Here is a 27,886-nt window from a genome sequence, read left to right as displayed (position 1 = left end):
AGTGCCTCTCTGAGGCTCCGGAAGTTCAGGGTCTATCTGGAGATGGTCAGTGTGGGTGTGGCCTTACAGTAAATGACAGTGTAGGAGGAGGGGTCGTAGGAGACAAGGGGAGTGCTTGACAGGAGCGCTCCACAACAACCCGTGGCATTTGAGCTCGGTGCTGAAGCAGTCTGCACCCACTGGCTGGCCAACGTCCTGGCACAGACTCGCCTAGAAAGAGTAGGGGGGAGGAAATAAGTGAGGGATTGTCTGAAAGGTAGAACGTTCTATATTAATGTGTAGAAGAAAGACAGGGCTTGTTGGGGGAAAAGCCAGGAGTCGTCTGTAGTAAAGTGCAAGTTGCAAGGATTCACTCTGCTTCCTAAGTATCTGCTGTCATCCGGCTTTTTTTAGGGCTTTATTTTTACCACCAGGTCTAAGTTCCTACAGCTCGGCCCAGAGCCTCGAGTCTGATAGTACGCTGGTGTGTTAAGTCTTTTTTTTTTCTTTTTTTTTTGAGGTTTATTTGGTGGTGCCATGGCCGAGACAAACCTCAAACTGGATCGCGTGGCCCTTAGCGAGATCTCCGATGACGACGACGACGAGGTGGTTTTGGTCACAGCGGCGGCCAAACCCTCGGTAACTACACCGGCCTCCAACCGTAAACATGCGGAGGACGAAGATGAGGACGAAGATGACGAACCAGCCAAAGAAGTGGATCTGAAGCTGGGACTGGAAAATAGCGACTCCCAGAAAGCAGAAGCTCAAGCTACGGGCATGATGGTCCTGGCTCTCTTGGACAAGATCATCGGGGTTGTGGATCAGATCCAGCAGACGCAGAATGGCCTGGAATCCCGACAGGAGAGCATGGAGAAGAACATGGCGAGCATCCAGAGCGAGATGACCAAGCTTGCCAATAGCCAGGGTGGCACAGCCGGCACGGTCACCAAGCTTCTGGAGAAGGTGCGCAAAGTCAACGTCAATGTGAAGAGCGTACGGGCCGACCTGGAGAAGCAGGCGGGTCAGATTAAGAAGCTGGAAAACAACGAGCATGAGCTGCTCAAGAGGAAGAATTTCAAAGTGCTCATCTTCCAGGTAAGCAGATAAAAAGGTTGAGATTGACTTGTAATGTTTGGTGTTGTGACCATTGGTGCATCTTTAATTGTAGGAGAAGATCCTCGTCCCGTTAGACAGAAAGTTTTTTTTTTTTTAAAGGTCGTCATAAGCAGGATGCCAAGTGTCTGCTGAGTATGTTTGGTAATTAGGACATGACATAATATATGTGAGGGAGTGTGTGTGATCTTTCCAAACTCCCTTTAAAAAGCACACAGGGATTCCTGTGCAGGGTTTGGCCTTGCATTCCACATTCGGCATCAGAAAGTCTCAGCACTCTGCCAAAATTGAGAACAACCGTTTGAACTGGCTCGTGTGTATGACCACTCTGCAGGTTTCCCTGAAAATTATTCGCATTTAGCCGTGAACAGAAGCATAGTGTAGATTCCACATGCATACTCAATTCATTCTTTTGCAAGTCTCATGCACTCAGTTCCTGCTGACTGATGTTTGAACTTGGAGAAGAAACACTTCATACAGGACTAAACACATGTTTCTTAATATTCTCATCAGCTTTTTGGAATGGTTATGATTTTATCCAGTGGACCATAAAACACCAAATCTCCGCTTTGGTTCAGGGAGGTTCTTCGCCAATCAGTGTATCTGCAATCAATTTTTTAGGATCGCATTTTTAGATTTCTCAAGATTTAATTAAAACCTTTTTTATAAACGCACTGCAAGGAAAACCCTAGCAAAGCTTGCTTTTTTAAAAGGGTATACTTCATAAGGATCTTTACCTGCAGCTCTATGCTTAGAATAGATTTTGCTCTTTTTTTTTTTTTTTGGTTTCAAACTAACCATTTTTTCCCTTTATAGATTCTTTTTCTGAATGTTTAAGAATAACACTTGTTAATGAACTGAAGAGAAAAACTGCCATGTGTCTTAATATAACTTGTAACATACAGGGTGGCTCACATGTCTGGATCTATAGACAAAGGCGTATTTAAAAATATACATTAAAGCAAATGCTCAGCATGACAGCCTCTGGCTTTGTGGCACTTGTGCATAAACGAAATACAAACACGCTGAACAATTTTTAATGTATCAGAACTGATGGTGTTACATGCCGTGGTGGTGATCTCTGCCTTCAGTGCAGCGATTGTTCTCTGCCGAAATCTGGTTCTCGGTCTTCTGACTTCAGTCAAGTGTCATTAGGTCTGGTTCGGTTCAATCTTCTATTGTTAGTTTTGCGTCTGGAAAAAAAAAAAAAAGGAATCAAATCAAATTGAATCAAATGTGAATCGAATCAAAGTCAAATTTTGTCACATACGCAAGCGTACCAACCATACACAATACGACATGCAGTGAAATGCTGACACACAAGCAGTGACCAGAAAAATTTAAATAGAGTGTAGTAGTTTAATCAAATCCACACTCAAATTAGATTGAAGATGCAAAAAAAAAGCATAAAATGTACATAAAATAAGAATAAAATGTGCATGAAATAAAATGTGCGAATTTTGCATTTAAGTAACTAATTTAAAGTTTAAATCTAATTTAAAATGAACTATTAGTCACCACCCAAGAAACGAAAACTAAATATTATACTAATAATAAATGACACCTCATACAGATTATATATATATATATATATATAGATTATTATATAGAGATTTTTTTTCACAAACTGTTTTTGGAATCAGTGGATAACTTCACAAATTTTCCACATCTCTAATTATTACTATTAATACTACTAAATATTAAATATTTCCACATAGTGGTCTTTTAAGTAATTTAGTATTAAAGAGTTTTTTATAGTTTTTGATAGTCTTAGTATTCCAAACTATTTTTGTAAGAATATTTTAACACATGTAAATATTTTTCTATATTATAATACTTCAGGGTTTTTAAAATATTTTAACAAAATTGTTTACTCCAGTTCATTATTATATTATTTGCATAAGAAAATACAGTGCAGATGCTTCTTAAATAATAAGCTGTATATCGTCATACATATTTTGATATACAGACGCACACACACACACACACATTATATATATATATATATATATATATAAATAACAAAATATGTAAAATATACATATAAATATACATATATATATATATATATATATATATATATATATATATATATATATATTATTTATCATGAAAAATGTTTTGTTATTAAGACTTCTAGTGTTTTTTAAAACCCATCCAGAGAGCAAGTTCATTCATTAAAAAAAAAAAAACAAAGACCTTAGACTTTTGTTTCTGTGATGTTTGAATTACGTACACAACAAAGTCGTCAAGCCTTTCCACACTTGTCCATAGTAATGTCAGTTTTCTTTCAATCGTTGCTTGCTACAGCTTTAGCACGCGGCGGTACGCAGACGTGTCCGAGTGCTCTGTCTGGCAGATAGTTGGCTCGGGTAGGATGGTGTAGGATGAAGACGGTTCTATTTTATCCGCCATATATCGTGTTGGAAAGACATAATCCTGAAGCCTTAAGAATTTAGATTTGCTGATTATAGCATGCGAGTGTAACCATAACCACAGCGTGTATAAATCACCACTGGAAACCTTTTCACATCATATGGGTTATAAATGTGGTGTGTTTTGATGCGAGCTTGGAATGTCCTAATATATTTATTTTCCCTGGATACGTCTTCACCAGCATTTTAACGTTGAACAAATCACTTATCAAGACTTTTTAGACTTTTATACACACAAATTCAGTGTACTTCACTTGTCTTTAGGGATGTGTCCAGAAGCCTGGTGGGGGAAAATGTCTTTTTCATTTGGAGCAGAGGTTTGCATGATTCACAGATTTAAAACGTACTGAGAGCACATGGTTATACAGTATGAACACATTCTTGACTTGAAAAAAAACCCTGTGAAATCTTGTCCTTGTCCTATGAAGACCGAAAGTCCGACAGCTTCAACGGCAAACCTGAATTGTACATTATACAGTCACACGACCAGGTTATAATGTTTTATAACACCCGAGGCAATAGAAAATGATCAGTTTACCTTAACTTTGGAGCCATGTCTACCATCTGGTTTCACTATGCACCTCATACCTCAAGTACATTTAAATTCTTGTTCAGACAGATTATTTATTCAAACTTAATTTTTGGGGAGAATTTAAAACTTTATATATTTTATTGATTTAATTTATTTTTAGAATATGTAGTTTTGTCCATAAGTTTGTTTGTTTTTTTTAGTTTTATTCAGGCAAAACTGCACAGTTGTTTTTTTACATTGTTTATGGATAAGTAAAAAGGAGACATTATGATTAAAATTTTCAAATTTAAAATATTTGAAAAAAAAATTAAAGCTAGTATTCTGACTATTTTTGTTACAGCCCTATAATTTCCTTAATTTAACACCCACAGTTATTATGGCTGCATTTTATTTTAGTTAAATACGTTATCATTTCTGTTGCAACAACTTCATGATAAACATGTTGCATTAGCAGCATAAAAAAAAAAAAAAAAAAAGTAAAATTGTTGATATGAAGATATTTTCTATAAGGAGTCCCCAGTGGATTTAAGTGCTTGTGTACAGACTTAAAAAGAAATTTTTCGGCATGAAAACAGGACATGGCTTGATAGCATGACAGTCTGCATTTTTGTCTTTTTAACTTTAAAAAAAAAAAAAAAGAAGAAGAAAAAGCCGGTGGGGAAATGACAGTTTGAGGCCATTACCCGAAGGTGTTCGAGTCAAACTGGGACTGTAACGTTTCTCATGAGTGAAAGCATAACACCATTTGCAGTTTACATGAACTCGACTGGGAGTTGTTGCGACACCTCCCCTTATACGGTCCTGACTTCACTCCAAAACCATTTCCACATTTCCTGGAGTTCCTGGGAGGCCAGCATTATATTCCTGGGAGGCCAGCATCTGTTATTCTGCACAAGTAAAAGTCCCGGTTTGCCTCCCGTCCTTAATTATTTTCCCATAGCTGCACACTTTGTCATGTTTTCCTCACTACTTATTGCTTCTCAAAGAACCAAAAATCTTTAAAAGTTATTCATTCTGAATCATTACCTCTAACTGTTGCTCTTCCCACGTCTTCACAGAGAAGCGCACTGTTTTTTTTTCTTTTTTTTATTCTTTTTTTTTAGCATGAACGGCCCAGCATTTGGGTGAATAGTTGTCTCTTCAATACAGGAGCCAGTGGACATCGGTTCTTTTGGAGTGAGATGAATTAATCTGCGTTTCTCTGACGTGTACTAGTACCGAGTGTTATACGAGCGTGTCGGATTGCAGGTGTTTGGAAAGCGAACTGAAATGGTGTAGAATAAAGTGGCGGGTGGCGTCCGGACTCAAAGTGTCACCCAGAAACGCCCCTCCCTCCACTTTTCTCCACTCATGGACAGGTTAAATATAGCTCAGAATGCGGTAATGTCTGCTGGTACCAGAGAGAGAGAGAGAGTGAAAGAGACTTAGTCCTAGTAAGGCCTAAGTAGGGCGTCTTTAAACAGAGATCTGAACATTCCTACTGTATAAACTTTTTAATAATTTTTACTTTTTTAAAGCTTTAGAGATGGAAAAAAATGGTTGCAATAACCAGGTTTAAATACATACACACTGTGCACGAAGCAGAAAGAGTTGACTCACATGGGTGTTTTTTTTTTTTTTTTGGTAGACAGTAAAATATTTTGTTCAGAGCAGCATGTTCTATTACGCAGCTGCTGTTTACTCAGGACTTGCAAAGCTCTTTTTTTTTTTCTCCCTAAATTAGTCCTGTTCAATTCCTCCCCATCACTAGGGGGCTCCACATTAAGGCCACTCCTCCCACTCAGTCCGGAGGGCCGAAGACTATCACATGTTTCCTCCGAACCACGTGACGCCAGCCGAGCGCATCTTTTTGAACTGCTCGCTCGCACAACGTTGGGGCGGCGTACCACACTCGGAGGACAGCGCTATCCGCTCCTTCCGCTTGCGTGAGCTCACAGACGCCCTTGATTGGCTGCAAAACCGTGATTAATGTGGGAGCACTAAGTACCTCTAATCCCTCCCCTCTGAGGGAGATCGGCCAATCAGCTCTCTCTAGACCTCCGGCTGCGAGAGGTTACAGCATCACCCGGGAATCGAACTCGCAAAGCTCCTTTTTAGTCCCATTACAAACTGTGGAAAAAGTGCAGAGCTAACAGAGCATTATACCTGAACGATAGATAGATCTCTGTAACAAGTGGAAGTCTCAGACAAATAAAGATACTTAAATGAAATTTAAAATGTTGCTTGTCTTAATTTGGTAAAAAGAAATTACACAAACTACAATGTTTCTGCCTTAAAGGTCCTATATTGTACAATTCCTTTAGCAAGTTAATAAAGGTCTCAGAGCACCCTCAGAGTAGTGTGTATGTGTGTGTGTCTTAATGCTTGAGGCGGAAATATCTCTCAGACGTTGCATTTTACTTCACTTTATTTCACTCCTCTTTCAAATGCACTGTTTCTGTGTCTATGTAAATGGGCTACTGCTAAGCCACGCCCATCCAGAGAGCAACAAGCTGGGAGGGGTTGGGGGTCTTCTTATATCAGGTGACATTAGGGGGAAAATCTAACTGGCTTGTTCAAACCTCAGGAAGTTAAAAGTGACTGCAATGTCTAAAACTGATTAAAAGTGATTTCTGCCCAATAGGTCACCTTAGGATATCACTCGATCTCATCATGTTTGTCGTCTAGCATGATATAATTGGCTAACAAATGAATCAGAATCGAAATATTTTCTAAATGTAGTCAATATTGAACACTACTGTAGATGTGCCCACGACTTCATTTGTGTGGAATTTAATTGCACACTCATAAGTGCGTTTAAAAAAATGTACAATGCCATCTCAAGCTCGGCCAAATACATCAATGAAAACCCAATTAAAATTAATTAAGTGGTTTTTACAAACAAACACCCGGACAGACAAAAATTCCAAAAAACATCTTCTATTACTCATCTTACTGTACGTCTCCGCAAATTTTTTTTTTTTTGCAAATATCTTCAATGTACAGACACGCCACAGACACGTTTTATTATATTTCTAGCTAAGGTAAAATTTGACTTGCTGCTGAACAAGATGCTAGGCTAACCTGCAATTAGCAAAACGGAAAAAATCAAGCCAATTTAAATAGTTAAAATATTCATTTTCCCCTTCTTTTCCTTGCCTTGAGTTTGTGGTGTGTTTTGTGTTTTATTACTCCAGTATATTATTCTAGGAAGAGGTAGGAACAGGGCTGGACGGGACACTAGAGATTTATTTGGTCCCTCTGGAAAGTCTAATATACTGAACTTTAATGAAGCCAATCCTCCTTAATAGCCATAGTATTTTTAAATCCCCCGTCACTCAGAAACCCTTGGAATCCACCCTACCTAATCCCATTTTTACGGCCCCTATCACATGGGGGATCATTCTCAAGTTCAACAATGTAGGGTTTCGCCTTATCTGTATTGAATCAAATATATATATATAGGGATAGCCATGACAAATTGTGCTGTTAGGTTTTTATCACCTGTTAGGTTTTTCGTCTTTCTACATTTCCTCTAGATAGTGTCAAATTTCCCAGGTTTCTCTTTTCATGGTCCCTCCCTTATTCCTTACTGTACATGGTCATGCCTTATATAACTTCCCTGCATTTATATACATGTGAATGGCTTTGATGTAGTTGACCTGAGACCCACTATTACTGTTTATATACCTATTTTAATATCTGTGAGTAAACCAGACAGAACCAGACACTGCCATCATGCGTGCTGTGAGTCTATGTATGTATAAGTGTGTGTGTGTGTGAATTATTTATTGTTTTTTTTCTACCCTGATTAACGGGCTTTTTTTGTTTCAACCTGAAATTAGGAAGAAGAAAAAAAAAGTTGGCGACTTAAAGCTGAATCCAAAATAGTTCTAATCTCGGCTCCCTATAAAGAGCATTATATGCGACTTAAATAGTCTTTTACAGCCTATATATCAGGCACGAAGCTGTTTTAGATTAACCTTCGCTTTGATGCGGTTCAGTCCGTATCCAGCAGCTGTGCGAACATCATCAGTTGCTATGTAACAAATGTAATAATAATAATAATAATAATAATAATAGTTATTTAGTATTTTAGAATTTCCTAACTTGCTAAAATAATGTGCTGTAAGTTAAGATGAATTAGTATTAAGACACTTCAATGTTGACATTATTTGTAAGCATTTTTTTTTTGAGGGGGGATTTTTTTCCAATTTTCTCCCTAATTTAGTCGTGTCCAATTCCTCCCCGTCACTAGGGGGCTCCCACATTAAGGCTACTACTACCACTCAGTTGGGAGGGCCGAAGACTATCACGTGTTTCCTCCGAACCACGTGACGCGAGCCGACCGCATCTTTTCAAACTGCTCGCTCACGCACCGTTAGGGGCGGAGTAACACACTCGGAGGACAGCGCTATCCGCTCCTTCCGCGTGCGCGAGCTCACAGACGCCCCTGATCGGCCAATCAGCTCTCTCTAGACCTTCTCAGCGAGAAGTTACAGCATCACCCGGGAACCGAACTCGCGATCTCTGGATAATAGAAAGAACACGCAAGAAAGTGAACACTTAACATGCTGTACAGTATTTACAGCTCAGTTTACAAATAATTATATTTAATAATTGACTTCAGTGTTAACATTTAATCACCCTATTACATTTCCTACCGACTACATGCCTACCTGCATACAGTATGTTCTGCCAATACTCCAATCATGCAGACACAGGTCAAGAGCTTTTAAGCCGATGTTCACTCCTGTCAGCCAGGAACTAGGAATTAAGGCTACTGTGTGCACAGGCTGACTGAAACTGCATAGTTAAAGATTTTTAATAAGATCAGACGACTGAAATCATGCCACAGCCAACGTCACTAAGATCACATCCTCTCTGCTGCTCTTGACCTGGATCTGCATGATTGGCTGTTCATATGATCAGGGTGAAGATTCTCTGTTTGAGATATGTATGTGTACAGTAAGCGATATTTCTCTGAGAGAGGTGAACCCAGGTGAACATAAAAAAAAAAAACCACGTATCGTGACTTATTTTCGATTTCCTGCATTGGTTACACGGTATCGGATTTACTCAGATATGTGTTTGTATGTGGGTGTGAGGTTTGTTACATGTGTCTGTCTGACTACAGGATGTAATTATCATGTGCTGGAGGTTGAGAGACGTTGGCGTGTGTAGTTTTGACCGTACGCTGCAAGCGATCTTCTTTCAGGGCCTGGAATAGCTGCATTCTTTCAGATCGCTTGCAGAAGGGGCGCTGCTCCGATACGGATGCTTTAGAATTAAACTCGGAACAGCAGGAGCCTAACCTGATACTATCAACACAGAATAAGACGCGTTTAGGGCTAAACTTTCCATACGAATGATAAACAGAGTTAGAAGTTGTTCAGAATCGGCTCTCCTGGTTGTGCTTTTTTTTTTAAGGTTATCACAAAGAGGCGTTCAAGTCAAACTAGGACTTTTTATTGGGCAGAATAACAGACTCCCAGGAACTCCTTCAAGGACACATAAATGTGGAAATGGCTTGGAGTTGTATTAGGGATGAGGCAATAACTACCCAGCCAAGTTCTTTTTACTAATATACAAGTGGCATTGGTGAATGATTGTGTATACCGTTTCCACAGACAGGTGCATGGCGTGGATTTTCAAGAACCAGATGTTTCACTTGCTTAATGCACATGGAAAAGACTACAGTGGGCTCCGAACCACCTTGGCCAACATTTACAGACGTATGGCCTTCTTTAAAACATTCACATCATTCAAACGTTTTACTACGGCTAAGTAAATCAATATATTCTATAAAATACTTAAGTACTGGCACTTATGTCTTTCCTTCTTGGCATTGTGTTGATCCACACGGACCAGCCAACTGCCAAAACTTCTGCTCTTACCAATTTAGCCTCTTGGATTCTGTGGAAGCCAAAGCTTTTTCATGTTTTCACACCTGTTTGAAATGTGAATCTTTGTTTTTCATCCACACATTTATAGATAAAAAATATATAGGTAGGCTTTTTGTTTTGAAATGTTTTTCTGCTCGTCATGGTTGTAAAGAGTGGCTGCTGCATGCATGGGCTTCACCATCAGGTCTTTGGCTATAATTATTTAGGTAGAAAGTAACTTTTCTGGGAACATTCTTCCCATGTCTCGGTTGTAATTTGCTCCACTCTATAACCAGTTGCTTAAAAATAAAAAAAATCAATAAATGATTCTCAGTCTTCATTCATTCATCGTCTTTTTCCATCTCCTCCTCCTGTCACTAGTGTCCCATTCACTCAGCTCTCTCTTCTCTATCTGCTTCATTAGCACCAGCCTCTGTGTTGCTAATACTGTCATACAATACGACAGGATGATGTGACGGCTTGTTGGAACGTTCACCGTGAATGAGCCGACGCTCTGTAACGCTGGCGTACGAGCACACAGCCGTGTCCGGCTTCCAATTTCTCATACACACGGAAACGAGCGCACTCCAGATAAATTTAATTCATCTAATGGTTCTGTGTTCGTTGATAGCGAATTGAAGGCTGTTTTGGAACCTGAATAGAAGAAATAATAAAATGAGTCTTGAAAGCAACCAGACAGTTGGAAACAAAGGTGTTAGAAATAATAAATCATAAGATAAAATAATGTGACTGTGAAGTGTGAGAAAAAGAAATCAAACAACTAGGTTTAGGTTGGAATACTATCAGGCAGGGACAGAGTATGTAAAGATCCCGGTATAGTGTATAGATCTATCAGATAGTGAGGTAAGACTCGTACCCCAAGTGTGAAGGGCCCAACAACAGGAGCTAGTCAACCCTGGAGCTTAAACGCAGAACCTTCTGATCAGCAATCCAGCATGTTTCACATACCAGAAGCATTGACTGAGATTCAGAACAAGGTCAACTCTTTATACTGTAAAATATTCCTTTATTATTATGGTCCTTGATTGCATCCTGTACTTGCTGCAGATTTGACAGAAGAACATTCAACGCATTCATCCTTCTACTCAATTCCTAAGTTGCTCTATTGGTTTGGTTGACTGGAATGGTTGTCGGCATTGTTATAGTCATGTCCACTGAACCAGTTTGTCACGACTTGTGCTTTGGGACATGACACATTCTCATGCTACTGTATATGTAGCCATCTTTAAGATGGATGTGTTGGCACTATAAGGAGATTCAGCAATTCTCTGCATATTTAAACGACAATTGATTGGTCCACCCAAATGAGAATGGGTTCCCTGTTGAGTCTGGTTCCTTTCAAGGTTTCTTCCTATTGCCAGTTTTCCTTGTTGGGACACCTTCATCTCATTTCTATCATTTTGATCGGATTCAATAAAGCTGCTTTGCGACAACGACCATTGTGAAAGTGATGGCAAGGGATCGCCAATGACCATTGTTAAAGGAACTGCAAGGGATCATTCCTCACACTATTACACCACCACCACCACCACCAGAATCAGAATCAGAATCGTTGACTCAAGGCAAATTTTAGGGCATAGATTCATCGTCTTTGACAAATTTCACCCACCTCGCGGCACCCATATTGCCATTTTGCATGGTGAGACCCATCTGACAATTTTTTCACAGCCCAGTTTCGTCCAATGTTCCTGTTCATGACTTCTGATGTTGTCTTCTGCTGTTGCTGTTGAACTCCTCCAGGTTCAGTACAGTATGTTTTATATTCCGAGGTGCTTTTCAGCTCATCACAGTTGTTAAGAGTGCTTATTAGAATTATGATGTCTTTTATGTCAGCTCAAATCAAACAAATCTGACCAGGGTCTTATCAAGAGATATATTTTAAGAGCTAATTCAATTGTACAGCATTTTGGTAGACTCTGTTTAACACTGCTGTGGGTAAAAGTTTCTAAAATAGTTACCCCATCTGGTACCAACGCTCAGTCAACCAGCAATCACCATTTCTTAAAAGGACAGAAAGGCACTCTGAATTTCCGCTCATGTGTTTTTTCTGTGCTTGCGTGTGAACTGTGTGTGCGCCTGTTCCCACTAGTTCAAAGCTGCCACCTTTTTTGACACAAAGTAATGCACTCTGGGACATGCCTTTTCCAACAATAGATTAGCAGTCCTCATACCACCGGGTCAGCCTTCAGGGAACTCTCTGCACCCTGCAACCTGTGGACATGAACTCACCTCACTTATAATGCTTTATTCTCTGAAATTGAAAAGAAAAACCCCACATAATATTGTCTGTACTGCTTATAATATGGCGACTGGTTAATCGTCTAGTAAACATGTGAAAAGCCTATGTTGGGATGGCATTATGAAAGCGTTTGCAGTGGTAGAGATAAAATGGCAGCCAGCTCCGATTACAATACCAGAGGCTTAATATAGGACTCAGAGAGCGGTGCGCCCAGTGACGGACTTGGCACAAGAGTTCATGTTGCCGTCTGCAATAGATCTGTTTCAAAGCACTTTGATTTCTGTGCAGGCAAAAATCCTGAGTTGTTCAAGGATTTCCATCCCTGACTAAGATATGGTATATATGTGCTACTTAATATGTATACAACCCTCTTACTGGCCACTTTATTAGGTAGAGCTCCATACCTGCTAATGCGTGTAATTATCCAGGCATGTAGCATGTAATTATACAGGCATGCAACTTTAAAATGGAGGGAAACTTGTGATCAGCTGGGATTTGAATGCACAATGGGTTGCAGAGTTTATATACACAGGGGATTTAAATTATTTCTCGTTATAAGTGTGATGAGTAGAAAAGCATCTCAGAAACTACAACATGAATGGAATACACCAGCAGAAATCCACAGCAACAGAAATCGGAGGCTACGCTGGTTATTTTTAGACAATTCGTAGATTGAATTCACTTAGTTAAGAGTACAGTATATACGATTATACAATACATAGATAGTTCTCAATCTGATTGGACGAGAGGCATTCCACAAGTGGTGATATAGAGTATAACGGCACTACAACATTTTATTATACAGTATGTATCACTTCGAACCACAGGTGTTTTATACCCCTATCTCACCTACGCGGTTTCACGCGGTGGTCGTAAGTACGGTTTATCATGATTCACCGCGAGTTTTGTCGCTGTGAGTACGTTTCCATCTTTTTCCGCGAAAAATTAAACATGTTTAATTATTTTGCTGGTCCTCGCGGAAGATGGCGGACCTTGCAGAACTTCGCGGAAAGTCAAAGTGTACTAGTTTTCCATTTAACACTATTTGTGATTCAACCGTAGAAGCTCGGAAGTTACCTGAACTTCTAATGCGGAATAAGTGAAAATATATAGAGCAGCTTACGAAACTTACAGGACTGCCGAACACCTGATTTCTTCTACTCACCATTTGGCTAACTCCTTCTAGTAGGAATGTAAAACTATAGTACTTTCACCCCTGGTAGTTACACAGACTGTTGGTCACCAGCTCAGCATAACTTCAGCTATTCACCGTGCTGATATTCAGTACAACAGCACTCCTTCATGTGTGATATTGCTTAATTAATTATAATAATTTCTAAAAATTTTAACGTAAAAGTCTTAACACAATACATCAAAATGCCTTTTTTTTTATCTCAAAAACTAATATACAAATGAATTCATTTGAAGTTTATTGGCCAGTTTATTGAAGTTTATAGCAACATTAAACCTGTAGCTATAAGCTTCTGTTATATCTTAGCAACGTTAAGCAGCTCATACCTTTAAAAAAAAAAAAAAGCACATTTAGTGTAAAGGGAAACAATGTGCAAATGCAACAATGGCTGCTGCTTGATTCAGTGGATTAAAGGATTAACGTGACTGAAGTAGCTGCTGTTCTAGAAGAGTTTGCTGTTGTGCGACGCCACAGAGCAGCTGTTCTCTCACTCATCATCAGTATTCCTTTCATCTTTCCCCCCAGGAGACATAAAGATCTCTCTCTCTCTCTCTCTCTTTCCCTCTCTTTCACACACTCTCACACACACACACATATATTCATAAGCCGTAATTAATTCAATTAAATCAATTGGCTTGTTGCTGCTTCATATACACAGTTATGTTCAGTATACTTGTGCACTGCTTGTGTTCTTCTATTTGCTCTAGGTTGTCATGGCAACCAGTCACATGGGGCAGCTATAAATCCATTATTGCAGAGCCGATGCTTTTAATGTCTGTTTCTGATGCAATAGATAGAGTGAGGTATTTCGCCTTTTAATAGCCACCCATGCATTTGTTTAGGTTTAATATGCCATCAGATCATTATGGGCTGTCTGTCAGTGCTGCAATTAAAGTGTTGAGCCGAAAGCAGATAATGTCGTTCGTTGTGCTGTCAGAGTCGTGTGCGGTGCTTTTAAAGCACTATATAAAGACTTTTACCACAGTCTGTTGAATACTTGTATCTGGTTGGTCAGAAGCTGATCGTATCTTCGGTAACAGCTTACAGTATGGTTGTGTACAGACACTCCACATGCAGCAAATGGATTTTTAGTTTTAAGTTTTTAGAAAAAAGATTTATCACTTATCATAATGCATCCAAAGACAGTTAGATTCCATGTTTCTGATTCAGTATTTGAAAGTTTTCTGTCAAATTCAGATTTTGTCCACTGGATGGATCAGTACAGCATGAACAAAATTAACCAACTAAATATTATTAATTTTTCCGTCATGATGCTGGCTAGAATTTGATTGAGTTTGATAAGAAATTGAAAAAAATTTAAACAAGTAGCTTACAGTGCTTAAAGGACTGACGGTGACAGATCATAAGATCCCCTGTCAGTCCAGACCAATTTTATAATCCCATATCATATTTTTTCAAACGTTTATAATTTATATATTAAATATGCATTTCGTTCACTCTTATCGCTTGAAGCTTGCAATAAAAGCTTGTTTAAGCTCTAAACTCTTGAAACTTGTTATAAGATGGGGAAAGTGTATTAAAAAGCTGGGAGATTACTGTTTGTCGAAAAAAACGATGCATTTGTAAGAGTGCGGATAATTTTTGACTCACCCTTGTAGTTGTATACCGTATACTAATAAATACATGTGGTGACCAAAATCCCCAATTCTATTCTATAAAGCTAAATAATAATAATAATAATAATTATTATTATTATTATTATTATTATTTATCGATAAATTTAATGTAAAAAGACACTTAATCAGATGTTTTAAAATGAAAGCTTGAAGTTACGTACTAATTTTCCCAAAATGTCTTAAAGCATCAGTTTGTGTTTTTTTTGTCTGCACCGCATAAAAAGTGTATAGCAACATCCTGTCCCAGTCCACATATAAAGTACATGATATGCTTTTAAACCTTTTTTTTTATTATTCAAAAAAATCTACCAGCAACCAAATGTCAAACCCAAAGGCGGTGATAAGAACCCTAACTGTGAAGCCACATCAGAAGACATTTTTCCCCTTTACACAAAAAAGCAGAGTCTTAATCTAGAAGGTTTTTACCCAGTTTCCAGTAACATCTGGACAAAAGCTCAAAACGCATAAAAAAAAATTCCCCAATTTTGAAAAATGCACATGTTCAGGTGGACTAGCCTGAGAAAAAACCCCAACCCTCAGAAAATGGTAAGACTTCTCATTATAGTGATGGAACTCATTTCTAGGCCGAGGATTTTTTTTTTCCAATCCACAAATAAATTAGTAATCTCAGACTGATTAACCCTATTATGTTGTATCTTGTGTAAAAGCAACAGTCACTATTGTATTATAACAAATCGAATTGTAAATGCTAGTCCAGGCCGGTGATCATTTAATGTAAAATGTAAAATAAGCTTACTAAAAGGGGTCCGTCACTGCATCCTCCATATAGTCCTGATCTCGCTCCGTCCGACTTCCACCTGTCCGGTCCACTATAAGCAGCCTTATAGGAAGAAAGATTCAGTTCTGATGACGAAGTGAAGATAGACGTGCATTTATTCTCTCAACATTTTTTAATGAGAGAATATGAAAGCTTGTTTGAAGATTGGGGAACTGTATTAAAAAGGCTTGGAGAATATTGTTTGTAGAAAAAAAAAGATGTATTTGTCTCTTCTAAAAGTTAATTAAAATACATTCTACAGCCAGAGTGCGGATAATTTTTCACTCACCCTTGTAGTTGTATACCGTATACTATTTAAAACATGTGGTGCCCAAAATCCCCAATTCTATTCTATGAAGCATAATAATAATAATAATTATTATTATTATTATTATTATTATTATTATCATTATTATTATTATTATTATTATTATTATTATTATTATTTTCTCATAATCAAGCTTTTAGCTCACTAGCCTTGGCCTCAGCCTCACCACCAAGAGTGTACAGAACATTTAATATGCTTCATAACCTTTTCTGGCCACAGGCTTCAGAATCATAAATGCTTTATTTTGAACGCTGTGATTGTGCCACAGTGAAGCAGCAAACTCTCCAACTAAATCATCTTTGTGTTCCGCCCCAAAGTTGACCTCACTTTACAAAGAACTATTTGTAAGACAGTAAAAGAGCACTATAAACAAAGCTGTTCCTTGTTCCGACTTCATCATCATCATCATCATCATCATCCTCGCCTTTCTGCTACGCCGTGAGAAGCTTTGTCTCTTAGGCACGTGCTTAAAGCCGGAGCCGTCAGTCTTCAGTCCACCAGCCCCAGCTGTTCCTGTGCTGAGAGTATCAGTGCTCAGTAGGGTGCAATAGAAGATAGTGATCAAGGGCTGGTCCGGAGGGAATGAGAGGTGCTGAGGTGATGGATCCCATCCATGGAATGAGGGAATGGGACAGATGGAATAGCGTGAGTGGGAAAGGCGCACCTAAAATAAACACTCATACACACCTTGGACTCGGGCGCAACTCCACATAAGGCAACCGAGGCTGTTTTATTGGACCTTTATAGGACCAGAGACAGAGATCCTCATCCATAAGAATCTTTCTGTATCATCAGTAAGGTGACAGGCTGGTTCCAACTCTCACCACCAGGTGGAGCATTCTGAGTTTTATTGAGAATGAATGGAAGTCCAGTACAAGACTTTCCTCAGACTGAATATTTATTAAACATTAAAGTTAGATCAGAAGTTCCTGATTGCATTCAGAAACATTAAAATAAGCTGCTGTGGTACTACATAGTAATACATATAATAATATAATATGAAAATCAATTATCAAAAATCATTCCTATAGAATTTTTTTTACACAGGCTCTGTAAGGTTTTATGTGTTTCTAAGAATTCTTTCATCTTTCAAATGTTATATATTTTAGTCTTTCAACATGGGAAAGTCTTTGATTCATTTTTTAAATAGCTTTTATCTTAGAAGCATTAACAGGAACTAATTTGTTACATGGACGTTTTACAGCATTAAACATCATTATATGTAGTTAACTATTTTATTTTATTATTATTATTATTATTATTATTATTATTATTATTATTTTAAATAAACAACTTCCCAGCATCATCAAAGTGCATGATATAGGAATAATAAAACTGTTAATTAATATACATTTATGTAATTCATAATTAATTATTTAAACACTTTGTGTTTGCATTTGTGTGTGTGTGTGTGTGTGTGTGTGTGTGTGTGTGTGTGTGCGTGTGTGTGTGCGCTTTAGCTCTATATTGGTTGCTTCAACTATAAAGTATTTTCATTCTCATAGACACTTTCAGTTCTCCTCATTTCCTCCTCCTCATGTCTACATATAGATTTCCAAAAAAACAAAAACAAAAAAAAAAACCTGCATATATCTATTTGACCAGATATCAGTAGTTCTTTTCTTATTTGCTCCTTATCATACAAAAATGCTTGTGCATCGTCCTTTCAGGTGCGTGATTTTAATCCTGAGAGCTGATCGTTTTAGTCCGAGCTGCTTATTATTACCAACTGCAGATGCATTGCTTTAACACACACAAGGAAGTCTATAGATAGTTCTGTGCTGAGTAGTCATGGTGTGTATGCATGTGTGTGTGTGTGTGTGCACGCATATGTGGTGGGGAACCTGTTTCTCACCTGTTAGATGATTTTTCAGTATGAATCATATTGCATTAGTTTCATTATATATACCCAGTGGTTGATGTGAAAGCTCTTTTATTAGGATGCGACCTTTATATAGCAAAAACATGCGAAGGTTTAAATTTGTAAAAAAAAAAAAAAAAAAAGAATAAATAAGGGTTTCTGTAGGGGATGAGAGGTCAAAAACAGCACTGTTGCATCACAGTAGATGTTAAAACAGTGTGATAAGCTGCAGTCACTGTATTAATATCCACTAGGTGGAGCACTTTAGCTCTTTCACCTAAATGAATAGAAAAGAAATAAATTCATGTTCTCGCCCCAAGCCTTCACTTACCTACCTATTGTAGTTCACCAGGTGAAATTCAAAGAAATTCTAAGCCTTTAAAGTGGATTGTTAAAAAAAATAATAATAATCATACAAAACTTGCACAAGATATTTGCCACATCTTCCCTACAGTCTAAGACATTTCCACATGCTTGGGCTATTAAAGGAGTTCCTGGGAGGCAAGGAGCTTCTGGGAGGCCAGCGTAAAGCAGGCAGTCAGATCATAGCTCTGGCGTACTGAGAAAACTTCCTAGATGGTATCCAAGTACGAGTAAAACTCCTTCCTTTTGGCGCAACGCGGCCACTAAGATTCAAGAAATAAAACAAGCAGGCGTGGTTATGTTCTGTCATCATATTGCACGTCAAATGAGAATGTTCTCGTGCAGGAATTTGTGAGCCTGTGTTTTGGGGTGTGGTTTTGAAAGAAAAAAACAACAACATTAGTTTCCATCAAAAAGTTATATAATTATACTGCCTTTTAAAGGAGCCATTGTCTTTTATTTTGAATTATTCTGATCCTTTTTTTGTTCATCTGTCCCTCAGGATAAAGAAAAGCCAGTGAAGCCCGTTAAAAAGCCTGAGGCAGCAGTAGGAGAGGAGGGTGAACACGTGCTGAGTGAGGGAGAGGAAACACACATCACGGATGAAGTTGTCGAGATCGAGGAAACCGTAGAGGAATCGCGTGTGGCGCGCATCAAGCGCAGCGGGCTGCAACGCGTGGACGAAATTAAGAAGGCCTTCAGCAAGGAGCAGATGGAGAAGACCAAGCAGAGAACCAAAGAAAACCTAGAGAAAACCCGTCAGAAAACCAAGGAGAACCTGGAGAAGACACGTGTGAGGACTCGCGAGAACTTCCAGAAGACCAGGCAGAGCCTTGGGAAGAAGATGGGCAAGATCGGGACGAAGATCAGACCCAACAAGGAGCGCAAAGAGAAGATCCGTGTGTCTCGTGACAAGATGAAAAAGTCGCTCAAATCTGACAGAAAGGTCTACGCTCGCTCAAAGATCACCACTTACCGAGTGCCACCGTTCACCTTCTACGTGAAGAAGATCCGTGAAGGTGTGGAGGAGCCCGAGCCTGAGGATGAGCCTGAGGAAGAAGCTGAAGAACTGCAAGAGGAGGACAAGGAGGAAGTCGAGGTGAAGGAAGCCGAGCTGGTGAATCTGAGCAGTCCTGAGGAGGTCCTGCTCGAGGCGGCTGAACGTTCGCAACTCGTAATCCAGGATTCGGTGCAGCCACGAGAGAAAGGAAGTCAATGAAGCTGAACACCCAGGAGCACCTTGTCTGGAAAAAAAAAATGAACAAATAACCATGTTTGGAAGTCTGGAGCTGGGAATGAAGGCTACATGGATGTAGACGCAGACGTAACTGAGAAGAGTGAAATTGATGAACGGAGTCAAGGCACTAAAGCATGTTGGATTTGAGGAACAAAATCATTTACATTAAGCTGTTTATATCCAGGCAGATGTTTTTCTAATTGCAGTCTCGAGTTTTGACTTGAAACGCATGACACCTGAGAACGAGCTGGTGATTAGTATCAGGTTTACCAGGATGCTTTTACGCCTTTAATCAGAACAAGAGAGAAATAGGCACACTTGCATTCATTAGTTTGGTTTGGTTTAATTTTAATCTGCACGTAACTAAAAAAACTTAAATGGAAATATTAAGCAACGTAACATTTCTGCATTTCTACAGCATTGGCTCACTTTGTGTCTTATGACTCGAAAAAAACAAGCCACAACTTTAAATACACAGCATTCAAAGCTAAATCAGAATCCGAAGATATGTTTTTAGTACCAAAACGCCCAGGACGCCCAAAACGCACTAATGGTTCAATGCAACCTGGCTTAACATTGCAAATGTGAAAACACCCTGAGAGTCTTGGGTCCTTAGAGACTGCAATTAGAAACCAACACTCAGGACAGTTGTAATTCGAACCGGGTGATCCCTAAAGATGTTACAGGCGTTCACGAAAGGTCGACATGGATGTCAGGCTTGGACATCGATTTGGACACGGATACGTCATCTGTATTGACGCACGTCAGGGTTAATATTTGCTCCAAACATTATATGCGTTATTGTTCATTTGTTTGGAAATGATTTTTCGCCAGGTTTTTCACGTAATGATTCTGCTTTTATTCGGAAAATTAACTGTGATTTTTAGTTAACATGAATAAGCTAAGATCCAGGTTAACCAGAACCACCCTTCATTTGTTTAGGAAATGTAACATTTTTTATTTTATTGTTGTTGTTGTTGTGCACATTCACTCTCTTGAGTTTCATCCAGCCTGGAAAATACAGGAGAAAGATAAAAGAGTGTAGATGATCTATTACTAAGTCTATTACTTCTTGAATGTATTATTGTTGAGGGTTAGTTTCACAGCCAATGGGCCTCATTCATCAAAGTTCGCTTCTTGCTTCTTTGCTTTTTTTTTTTTACTTCCCTCATCCCAAAATACAATCTGACAAAATTCTGGAAGAACATTCCAAGTCCGAATGGTGATCTGATGGTTTTGAGCCATTTGGAAATCTTCATGAATCAAAACAAACCGTTTATTACATAAGTCCCAGGTATAATCGGTCTCGCATAATAGTGCTAAAATTAACACAATACAACATGATCCTTCCAAATTCCTACTAAAACTCAATGCCAAGGTTCGGATTTCCATTTAGGCAACTACCCTCATAAATACCATCCAAAATGGCTAATAATAAAGAACCAAGCTTCGGACACCAAACACGTCTTGGCTGGAACATGCCGGCTACATTTAGGACACATGCAGGGTTTGGATGTTAATGATATCTTTAGTGTGATCTGAAATTATTTAATACTCACCAACATAAACAAAGTCAATTAAATGAGAAATTTAATGAATGAAGCATGAAGCAAGTTTTATGCAAGGAGTTGAACCCAAGTTGGAGTTAGATTGGATTCTTAGGCATGGATTAAATATCATTTAATAAAACAAATCAATCAATTTATATTGTACTGTATACGCGGTACAGTCAAAAGTATGTGGACACCTGACTATCATACTCGTATGCGATTCTTTCCCCCTTAGCCTATTACCACAGTGTTGACAACTCAAAATTGTAGTGAGTGTCTTGTTTTTGTTTGTTTTCCGTTACAATTTCTCTTCCCTGGAACTAACAGGTCCGAACAAGTTTCAGCATGACAACGCCCCGAGCTCCGTAAAAGGCACGGTTTGTCAAGATTAAAGAGAAAAGACTTAAGCATCCTGCACATCAAACCCAATGAAAAACTTGAGATGAGCTGGAACTGGAGCCTCTTCTACATCCCAACATCAGTACCTGATATCAGTACTGCTACAGGTTTAGGGTCCATGTTAAACAAACCCTTACCATATGGGTGAGATGGTTGGGTGTCCACATACTTTTGACCATACAGTGTATGTTAACTTCCTGTCACAATGTTAATATGAATTACGCGGAAGTGGCAACATTTACGGTCTAGCGGTACCGTTTACGATCCTGACTTGTTGCTGTAGCAATGAGGAAACCACCTGAAAGCTGTGTGGTGTTTTTTTTTTTTTTTTTTTTTTTACTTTTACAGTTAAAATAAGTCAACAAAAATAAAAATGAAAAAATTACCCTTTAGGGAAATAACTATTCACTTAACGGGAAAGACGTGAAGGAGTCAACATCGCTGTATTTGTTTACAACAGGACGACACTGTCATGGCTTTGGTTTGAGGGTAGAACGTGCTGGTGATCATTTACATCAGATATTCCCAAACTGAATGAGACCAAGGCTTAATCTGAAATCTGAAAATCTTCTGCGGCCCGCCTGAACTTTTAATCACGACTCCGATCAACACGCAAGATTAAGATAAATAAAGAAAATCACACTTTACCTGATTTTAAATCTCATGGGTTTGTTTCATCAGTTCTGGTTGCTTTTTAAATGAAAGTACTCAATCAGAAAAATTTTATGGAAATTTTAAACCTAATTACAAAATTTTTAAATATTTATTTATTTATTATTATTATCAGTTGTAAATGACCTGTGCATGCAGTACCCTTACAGTCCACTAGGGATTAGAGATTATGGGAACCTTGGCTTATACTGTTAAATTGAAACCACCAAAATGTCATGTTTTGGGGTTTTTATGCTAACTTTTGTTGTTGTTTTTTTGTTTTTAATCACGCTGCTAACTCAGTAAGCGAAACTTGATGTAAAGTGTATCCCAAGTGTAGCAAATCCAGGTGCATGTTTGATAAACGAGGCCTACTGACCTGTAAACGACACCTTCAACCTTAACCAGATGAGGGGTGTCTAGGGATTTAGGGATTTTGCTTGCTTTCCAGTAATTTTCGAGAGCTTTCTTTATTGAAACATCTGAAGCATGTCTGGTGCTGTAGCATTTCTCCTGTACATAACAATCTGAATAATCACTTACATTTTACATTTTTTCACTTCTTCTGTACATATGACACATCTGCACATCAGAACGGATTCAGTATTACTTTAGCTATAACTTTTCTTACCATGATATAGAAATTCAAGTGAAGGATTTCCTCTGCCAGAAACGTCTCTGTCCTGCTTCAGATCAGAAAGAAGTCACAAACTGTATATGTGAAAGAGCATGTACACACTATAAAGAATTTTTATATGCATGACAGCAAATACAGTACACACCATTAGATTAATAGAACATGAACATGTGTTATGCCAGCTTGATATTTTGCAGGTCTTTTTTTTTTTTCTTGTTCAGGCTTTCCGGAGCACCAGAGAGAAACCGGGACACAAGTGTTTAAAGTCTGGCCTCGAACCATTAGTCAGGTTTCTGTGTATTTCCTGTCTGTCTGCAGTGAGGATTGTTTCAGTAAACCCCAGCTCTAATCAGCTCCAAGGCTTGCTCTGTTTTTATCTATGGCTTCTAGATGCTTGTTTGTGGGTTGTTGTTGTTTTTTTTTTTTTTTGGATTGAAAGACATATAAGATGCTTTGCATAAGGAAACAGTCCCTCTTTTTGCTGAGGTCCGTTATTGCAGGAATGAAAATAAAGAAATGAACACTGGACAGAAATCTCTGGTGGACTTGGTTTCTCTTTCGATATTTCTTGTTCTGCTGTTAGTCTCCCTCCCCCTTTTTCCTTTTCCCTTCTAATGAACTTGGTCCTGAAGCTACACACCCACCCACCCACCCACACACACACACATAGAGAGAGAGAGAGAAGGTTTTTTATGGAAAAAGTCAGCAAATGAATAGTAGGTAAAAACAGGGCCATTTCATGATCTTGTATACAAAGCAGAATTCACAAAGAGGACATACCATCTCTCTCTGTCTCTCTCTTTTCTCTCTTTTTCTCTCTCTCTCTCTCTTTCTCTCTCTCTCTCTCTCTTTGTCCTCGATGTCTCAGTGGACTTCCATTAGTGAAATCAATGCAGCAGAAATCTGATTAAGGAAAGTGCTTTCTGCAAAGGTCTACAATGAGAGGTTGCTCGGACACTTTTGGTATGTGTGTGTGTGTGTGTGTGTGTGTGCGTGCGCGCACACATGCACATTTTGTCAGCTGCCAGACACAAACCAGAATGTGGATGATGGTTGATGCAGCGTTAAATCTCCTCAGAGCCATGTTTTCCAAAAGCTCTACAACAATACAATTCAATACTAAAGTGAAGATCAACTGGGAGAGAGACCCCGTTCAAATGCTCAGCCCTTCATCATGGCAATATTATTATTATTGTTTTTTTTTTTTATTATTATTATTTTTTTTATTTAATCTGAATGGAATTAAAAATTCATTCTCACTGCAGTGCTTTGGTGATGTTTTAGTTATTAATATACATTGTGTCCGTTATTTATTACTTACAGAAGGAGTCTCCAGTGCCATTGCTTAGTATTTTTAACTTTTTAATAATGCGTTTAAAAAAAGGCCCACTTGAGGCCCACCGCATTCGTTCCGGTGAACCTTCATCGAATGGAACGCTTGATCCTTGAACTTGCGAAACAAGATGCATCATTTACGAACACCGGTTGCCCCTTCTAGATATGTGGGGAACAATTGTGTTACACGATTAGTGTTACACCCTTAAATTGCATGCATTTACCAGGTCAGCAGGGGATAAACCTCAAAACAGGAAATATACTGTATCATGTTCATGCATGCATACATATATATATATATATATATATATATATATATACATACACTATATTCACACACTCACAAGTCTGGTCTCTCTCTCTCTATAAGATACTATCAAAAGCTTCGCAAAGCAGATTCACAGAAGAGGGAAGGAAGAAGCACACAGATTAAAACATCATCATTTTAGATTCTCTGTAAGAATTCGAACACTTTTTACACTCAAATCAACATCTGTACACACTCGAATTCTGATTAAATGATAAAGATGTTTAGGTATTGAAGTGGGAATGTGTTTAGATGGATGGTTAGTTCTGCTTTTGTCTACAGAAAAGACTAATTTGACCTTGCCCCACAGAAGTTCTTTGTTTTTAGCATTTATATCTAGCTGCACATCAATGACTGTTAACCACATGCAACATAACTTGAACACGGATTTGCATTTTCTAACGTCAGGGTCCACTTCTGACACCGAAACAGCTCTCCAGTGTCTATTCTGTGTGCTTCGAAAGGCCAAATGGCACTTCGGTGTGTGTAGGTGTAGGTGGACGATCTGTTTCAAGATTTCAGAACATATTATACTAAATGATCTCTTAAAATGTTCATGTATTACTATATTAAAAACAAGATATGTGTTTTTAAAAATAAAATTTAGCAGGATTATTTATTTTATTGTATCATCATCTACGGCTCCATCCCGTATACAGGGTCACAGCGGCCTTCACAAAGCTTCTTAAGTCTAAAAGAAGATTCTTAGAAATATGGCATTTGCTAAGAATTTCCCCCTTAAATTCAGGACTAAATCCTAGTAAAGATCAAAATGATTTACGGAACATCTTAGCCCTAAAAACAGCTCCTAAGGTTAAAATTATTAAGAGTAGAGAGGAGGACTTTTAAAAGGCTTGAGGGTTTCTATAGCAGAGGACAAAATGGCGGAAAGAAGAAATATTCTCCAAACACTAAACGTAAAGTTAAAAGTAAACGCTGCTTTTCTGTCCAATTTGGTTTTCTTGTTCTTTTACTTCCTTCCATCCAAAAGTGCAACTTAAATAGACCGTCCTGCCATCATGTAAATTGGTAAAAGGTGAGACATTCAATCTAAAATAGATTAAAGTAATAAAATCAGTATAGTAAATACAGTAAATGTAAGAGCGTAAATATAGCAACTACTGTGGTTGCTTTAAAAGTAGACACATTTTCAATATTTAGCTGTTTAAATTAACTTTAGGTTATTTGGCCTTTACTTTGCATAAAGTAGCCTGTAGTCATGATTACACAATTTCTTTATATACAAACATTATGACTTTACTCTCTATTCTATCATTATATATTCTATTTTTACTATTTGTACTTTCCTTACGCAGAGTTGCTCTGAGAAGTTTCCTAAATCACTTTTAGTCTAGGACTCCCAGCTAGGACTTTTTAAGCTAAGATGAGAGATCTCTGAGAGAATTCTAAGAGGCTTTATGAATATGGGCCCTGGAGTCTATCCCAGGACAGGGTGCACACACATAAACACACACTACAGTAAATTTACGAACACCAACTAGCCTAATCTGCATATCTTTGGACTGTGGATGGAAACCCTTCAAGCACGAAGAGAACATGAAATCTCCATGGACACAGACCCAAGGCGGGACTCGAACCCTGACCTTGAAGGTGCAAGGCGACTATGCTACCCACTAAGCGACCGTGCCGCCTTCTTTAGTTTATTCATCACTAATATATTGTGTCTGCTGGCACCTAGGCTAATCTAACATCTCCAGCTGTCATCCTCATACCTACTAATATCTAATCTACATATCAATCTATGAAGTTCCATCTAGGGACTGTAATATCTTGTTATTTTTCCATAATCCTTTTCTTTCCTTAATTATCTCTATTGATGTCCGCTTTCATACTCCTAGCCATTCTTTAATGCCATCTCTTTGCTGGTCTTCCTACTTGTTGTTTCCAATTTCTTTCTATCATCAATCGTGATTAACCTTCCCTCTACCATTAGATTTGCTAGGTGTGTGTGTGGGTCTAAGGCAATTTGAAACATGCTTGATCAATATCTTTTTCAGTTGAACATGTTTCAGGTATTTAATACAACAGAGGATTAGAAAAAGAAAATCGAAATGGTTCATATCCAATCTGAAACAATCTGGTGTTCAAGCCAGAACGGGCTATGGGTATATTTTTATGTATCATTTCACACTTTTGGATGAACCACTGAACACACTCACATGACTCTGTCACATGTGCTACTGAGGCAAACCAACATTTTGGAAATTATGTCATGAGTATTCAAACTCACACATGACCAAAATAGGATGATCATTAGTAGTTGCTTAGGGACTCCTTATAAGTTAAAGTCAAGGATAAAGCTGTATAAGGGGATTTCATACACAACCATCTTTAGGGTTTACTGAGAATGTTCTAAAAAAATGCTGCGGTTCAAATATCTCATCGAAGCCAGAGATCAGAGGAGAATGACTGGACTGGTTTGAGCTGATAAAAAAGGAAACAGTAACTGAAATAACATCTCGTTACAACTAAGCTATGCCGAAGAGCATCTCTCAATGCCCAACATATCGAACCTTGAAGCAGATGGGCTTTATCAGCAGAACACCACACCTGGTGCCACCATTGTTAGCTTAAAACAGGAAACTGAGGCTACAATTTACATGGGCTCACCAAACTTGCAGAAGATTAGAAAAATGTTGCCTGGTCTGATGAGTCTCAAAATCTGCTGTGACATTCAGATGGTAGGGACTGAATTTGGCACAAACAATATGAAAGTATGGATCCAACCTGCCTTTTATCAACAGTTCAGGCTGCTGCTGGATTTTCTTGGCACACTTTGACTTTTGGCAACAAAGTACCAACTGAGCATCATTTAAATGCCACAGCCTACTGTACTTACATAACTGTTACTAATTATTGTTAATGACTCCTTTCAAAAATGCTTTTCGTTACTTCACCATATAAACAATTTTGCTTTTTTCTAACTATGTATGTAAAGCCTCTGCCATCAAATGATGTTTATAATTGTAAGTCTAGAACGAGAAGACAAATAAAGCACAATGGTGTGATTTTCCTCGCAAACTATCTTCAGTGATCCTATTATGAATAGAACATGAATCAACATGTTCCTACCATGAATGAGCATTCTTATTTAATGGTTTATTATAGTGAAATTCAAGACTTTCCCACAGAATTTAGGTTTGCATTTCTTAGTATGAGAGACCAACAGACTGATTTTGTGCTATAATGTTGTAGTTTTTGCATTAGCAAAATGCCTTATGATATTCACATCTGTACACTATATTGATATCTGGTTAACACTTTTGCTTCGCACCTCCTGGGTTGGGGGATCAAATCTAACCTCTGTTCTGTTGCATAATCTATCTTTGTTTGGTGGGTTTCCACTAATGACATACACTGTAGGCTGAATGGCATTTTCAAAATGTGTGTAGTGTATGAATGGGTGT

At 38.3% G+C, this 27,886-nt stretch overlaps 1 protein-coding gene across 1 annotated transcript; it reads left to right on the top strand.

Annotated features, from left to right (window-relative positions):
* The first annotated feature begins 154 nt into the window (after positions 1-154).
* cavin1a (caveolae associated protein 1a) lies at positions 155-23,350 on the top strand. Its single transcript, XM_053514195.1, has 2 exons — positions 155-1,074; positions 18,845-23,350. Exons 1-2 carry the CDS (start codon positions 517-519, stop codon positions 19,559-19,561), a joined length of 1,275 nt encoding a protein of 424 aa, XP_053370170.1. The 5' UTR covers positions 155-516; the 3' UTR covers positions 19,562-23,350.
* Positions 23,351-27,886: the final 4,536 nt, after the last annotated feature.

Source organism: Clarias gariepinus, chromosome 16, assembly GCF_024256425.1.
Source record: "Clarias gariepinus isolate MV-2021 ecotype Netherlands chromosome 16, CGAR_prim_01v2, whole genome shotgun sequence".
Lineage (NCBI taxonomy): Eukaryota > Metazoa > Chordata > Actinopteri > Siluriformes > Clariidae > Clarias > Clarias gariepinus.
Note: the sequence above shows the minus strand (reverse complement) of the source record. Positions and strands in the feature narration are given on the sequence as shown.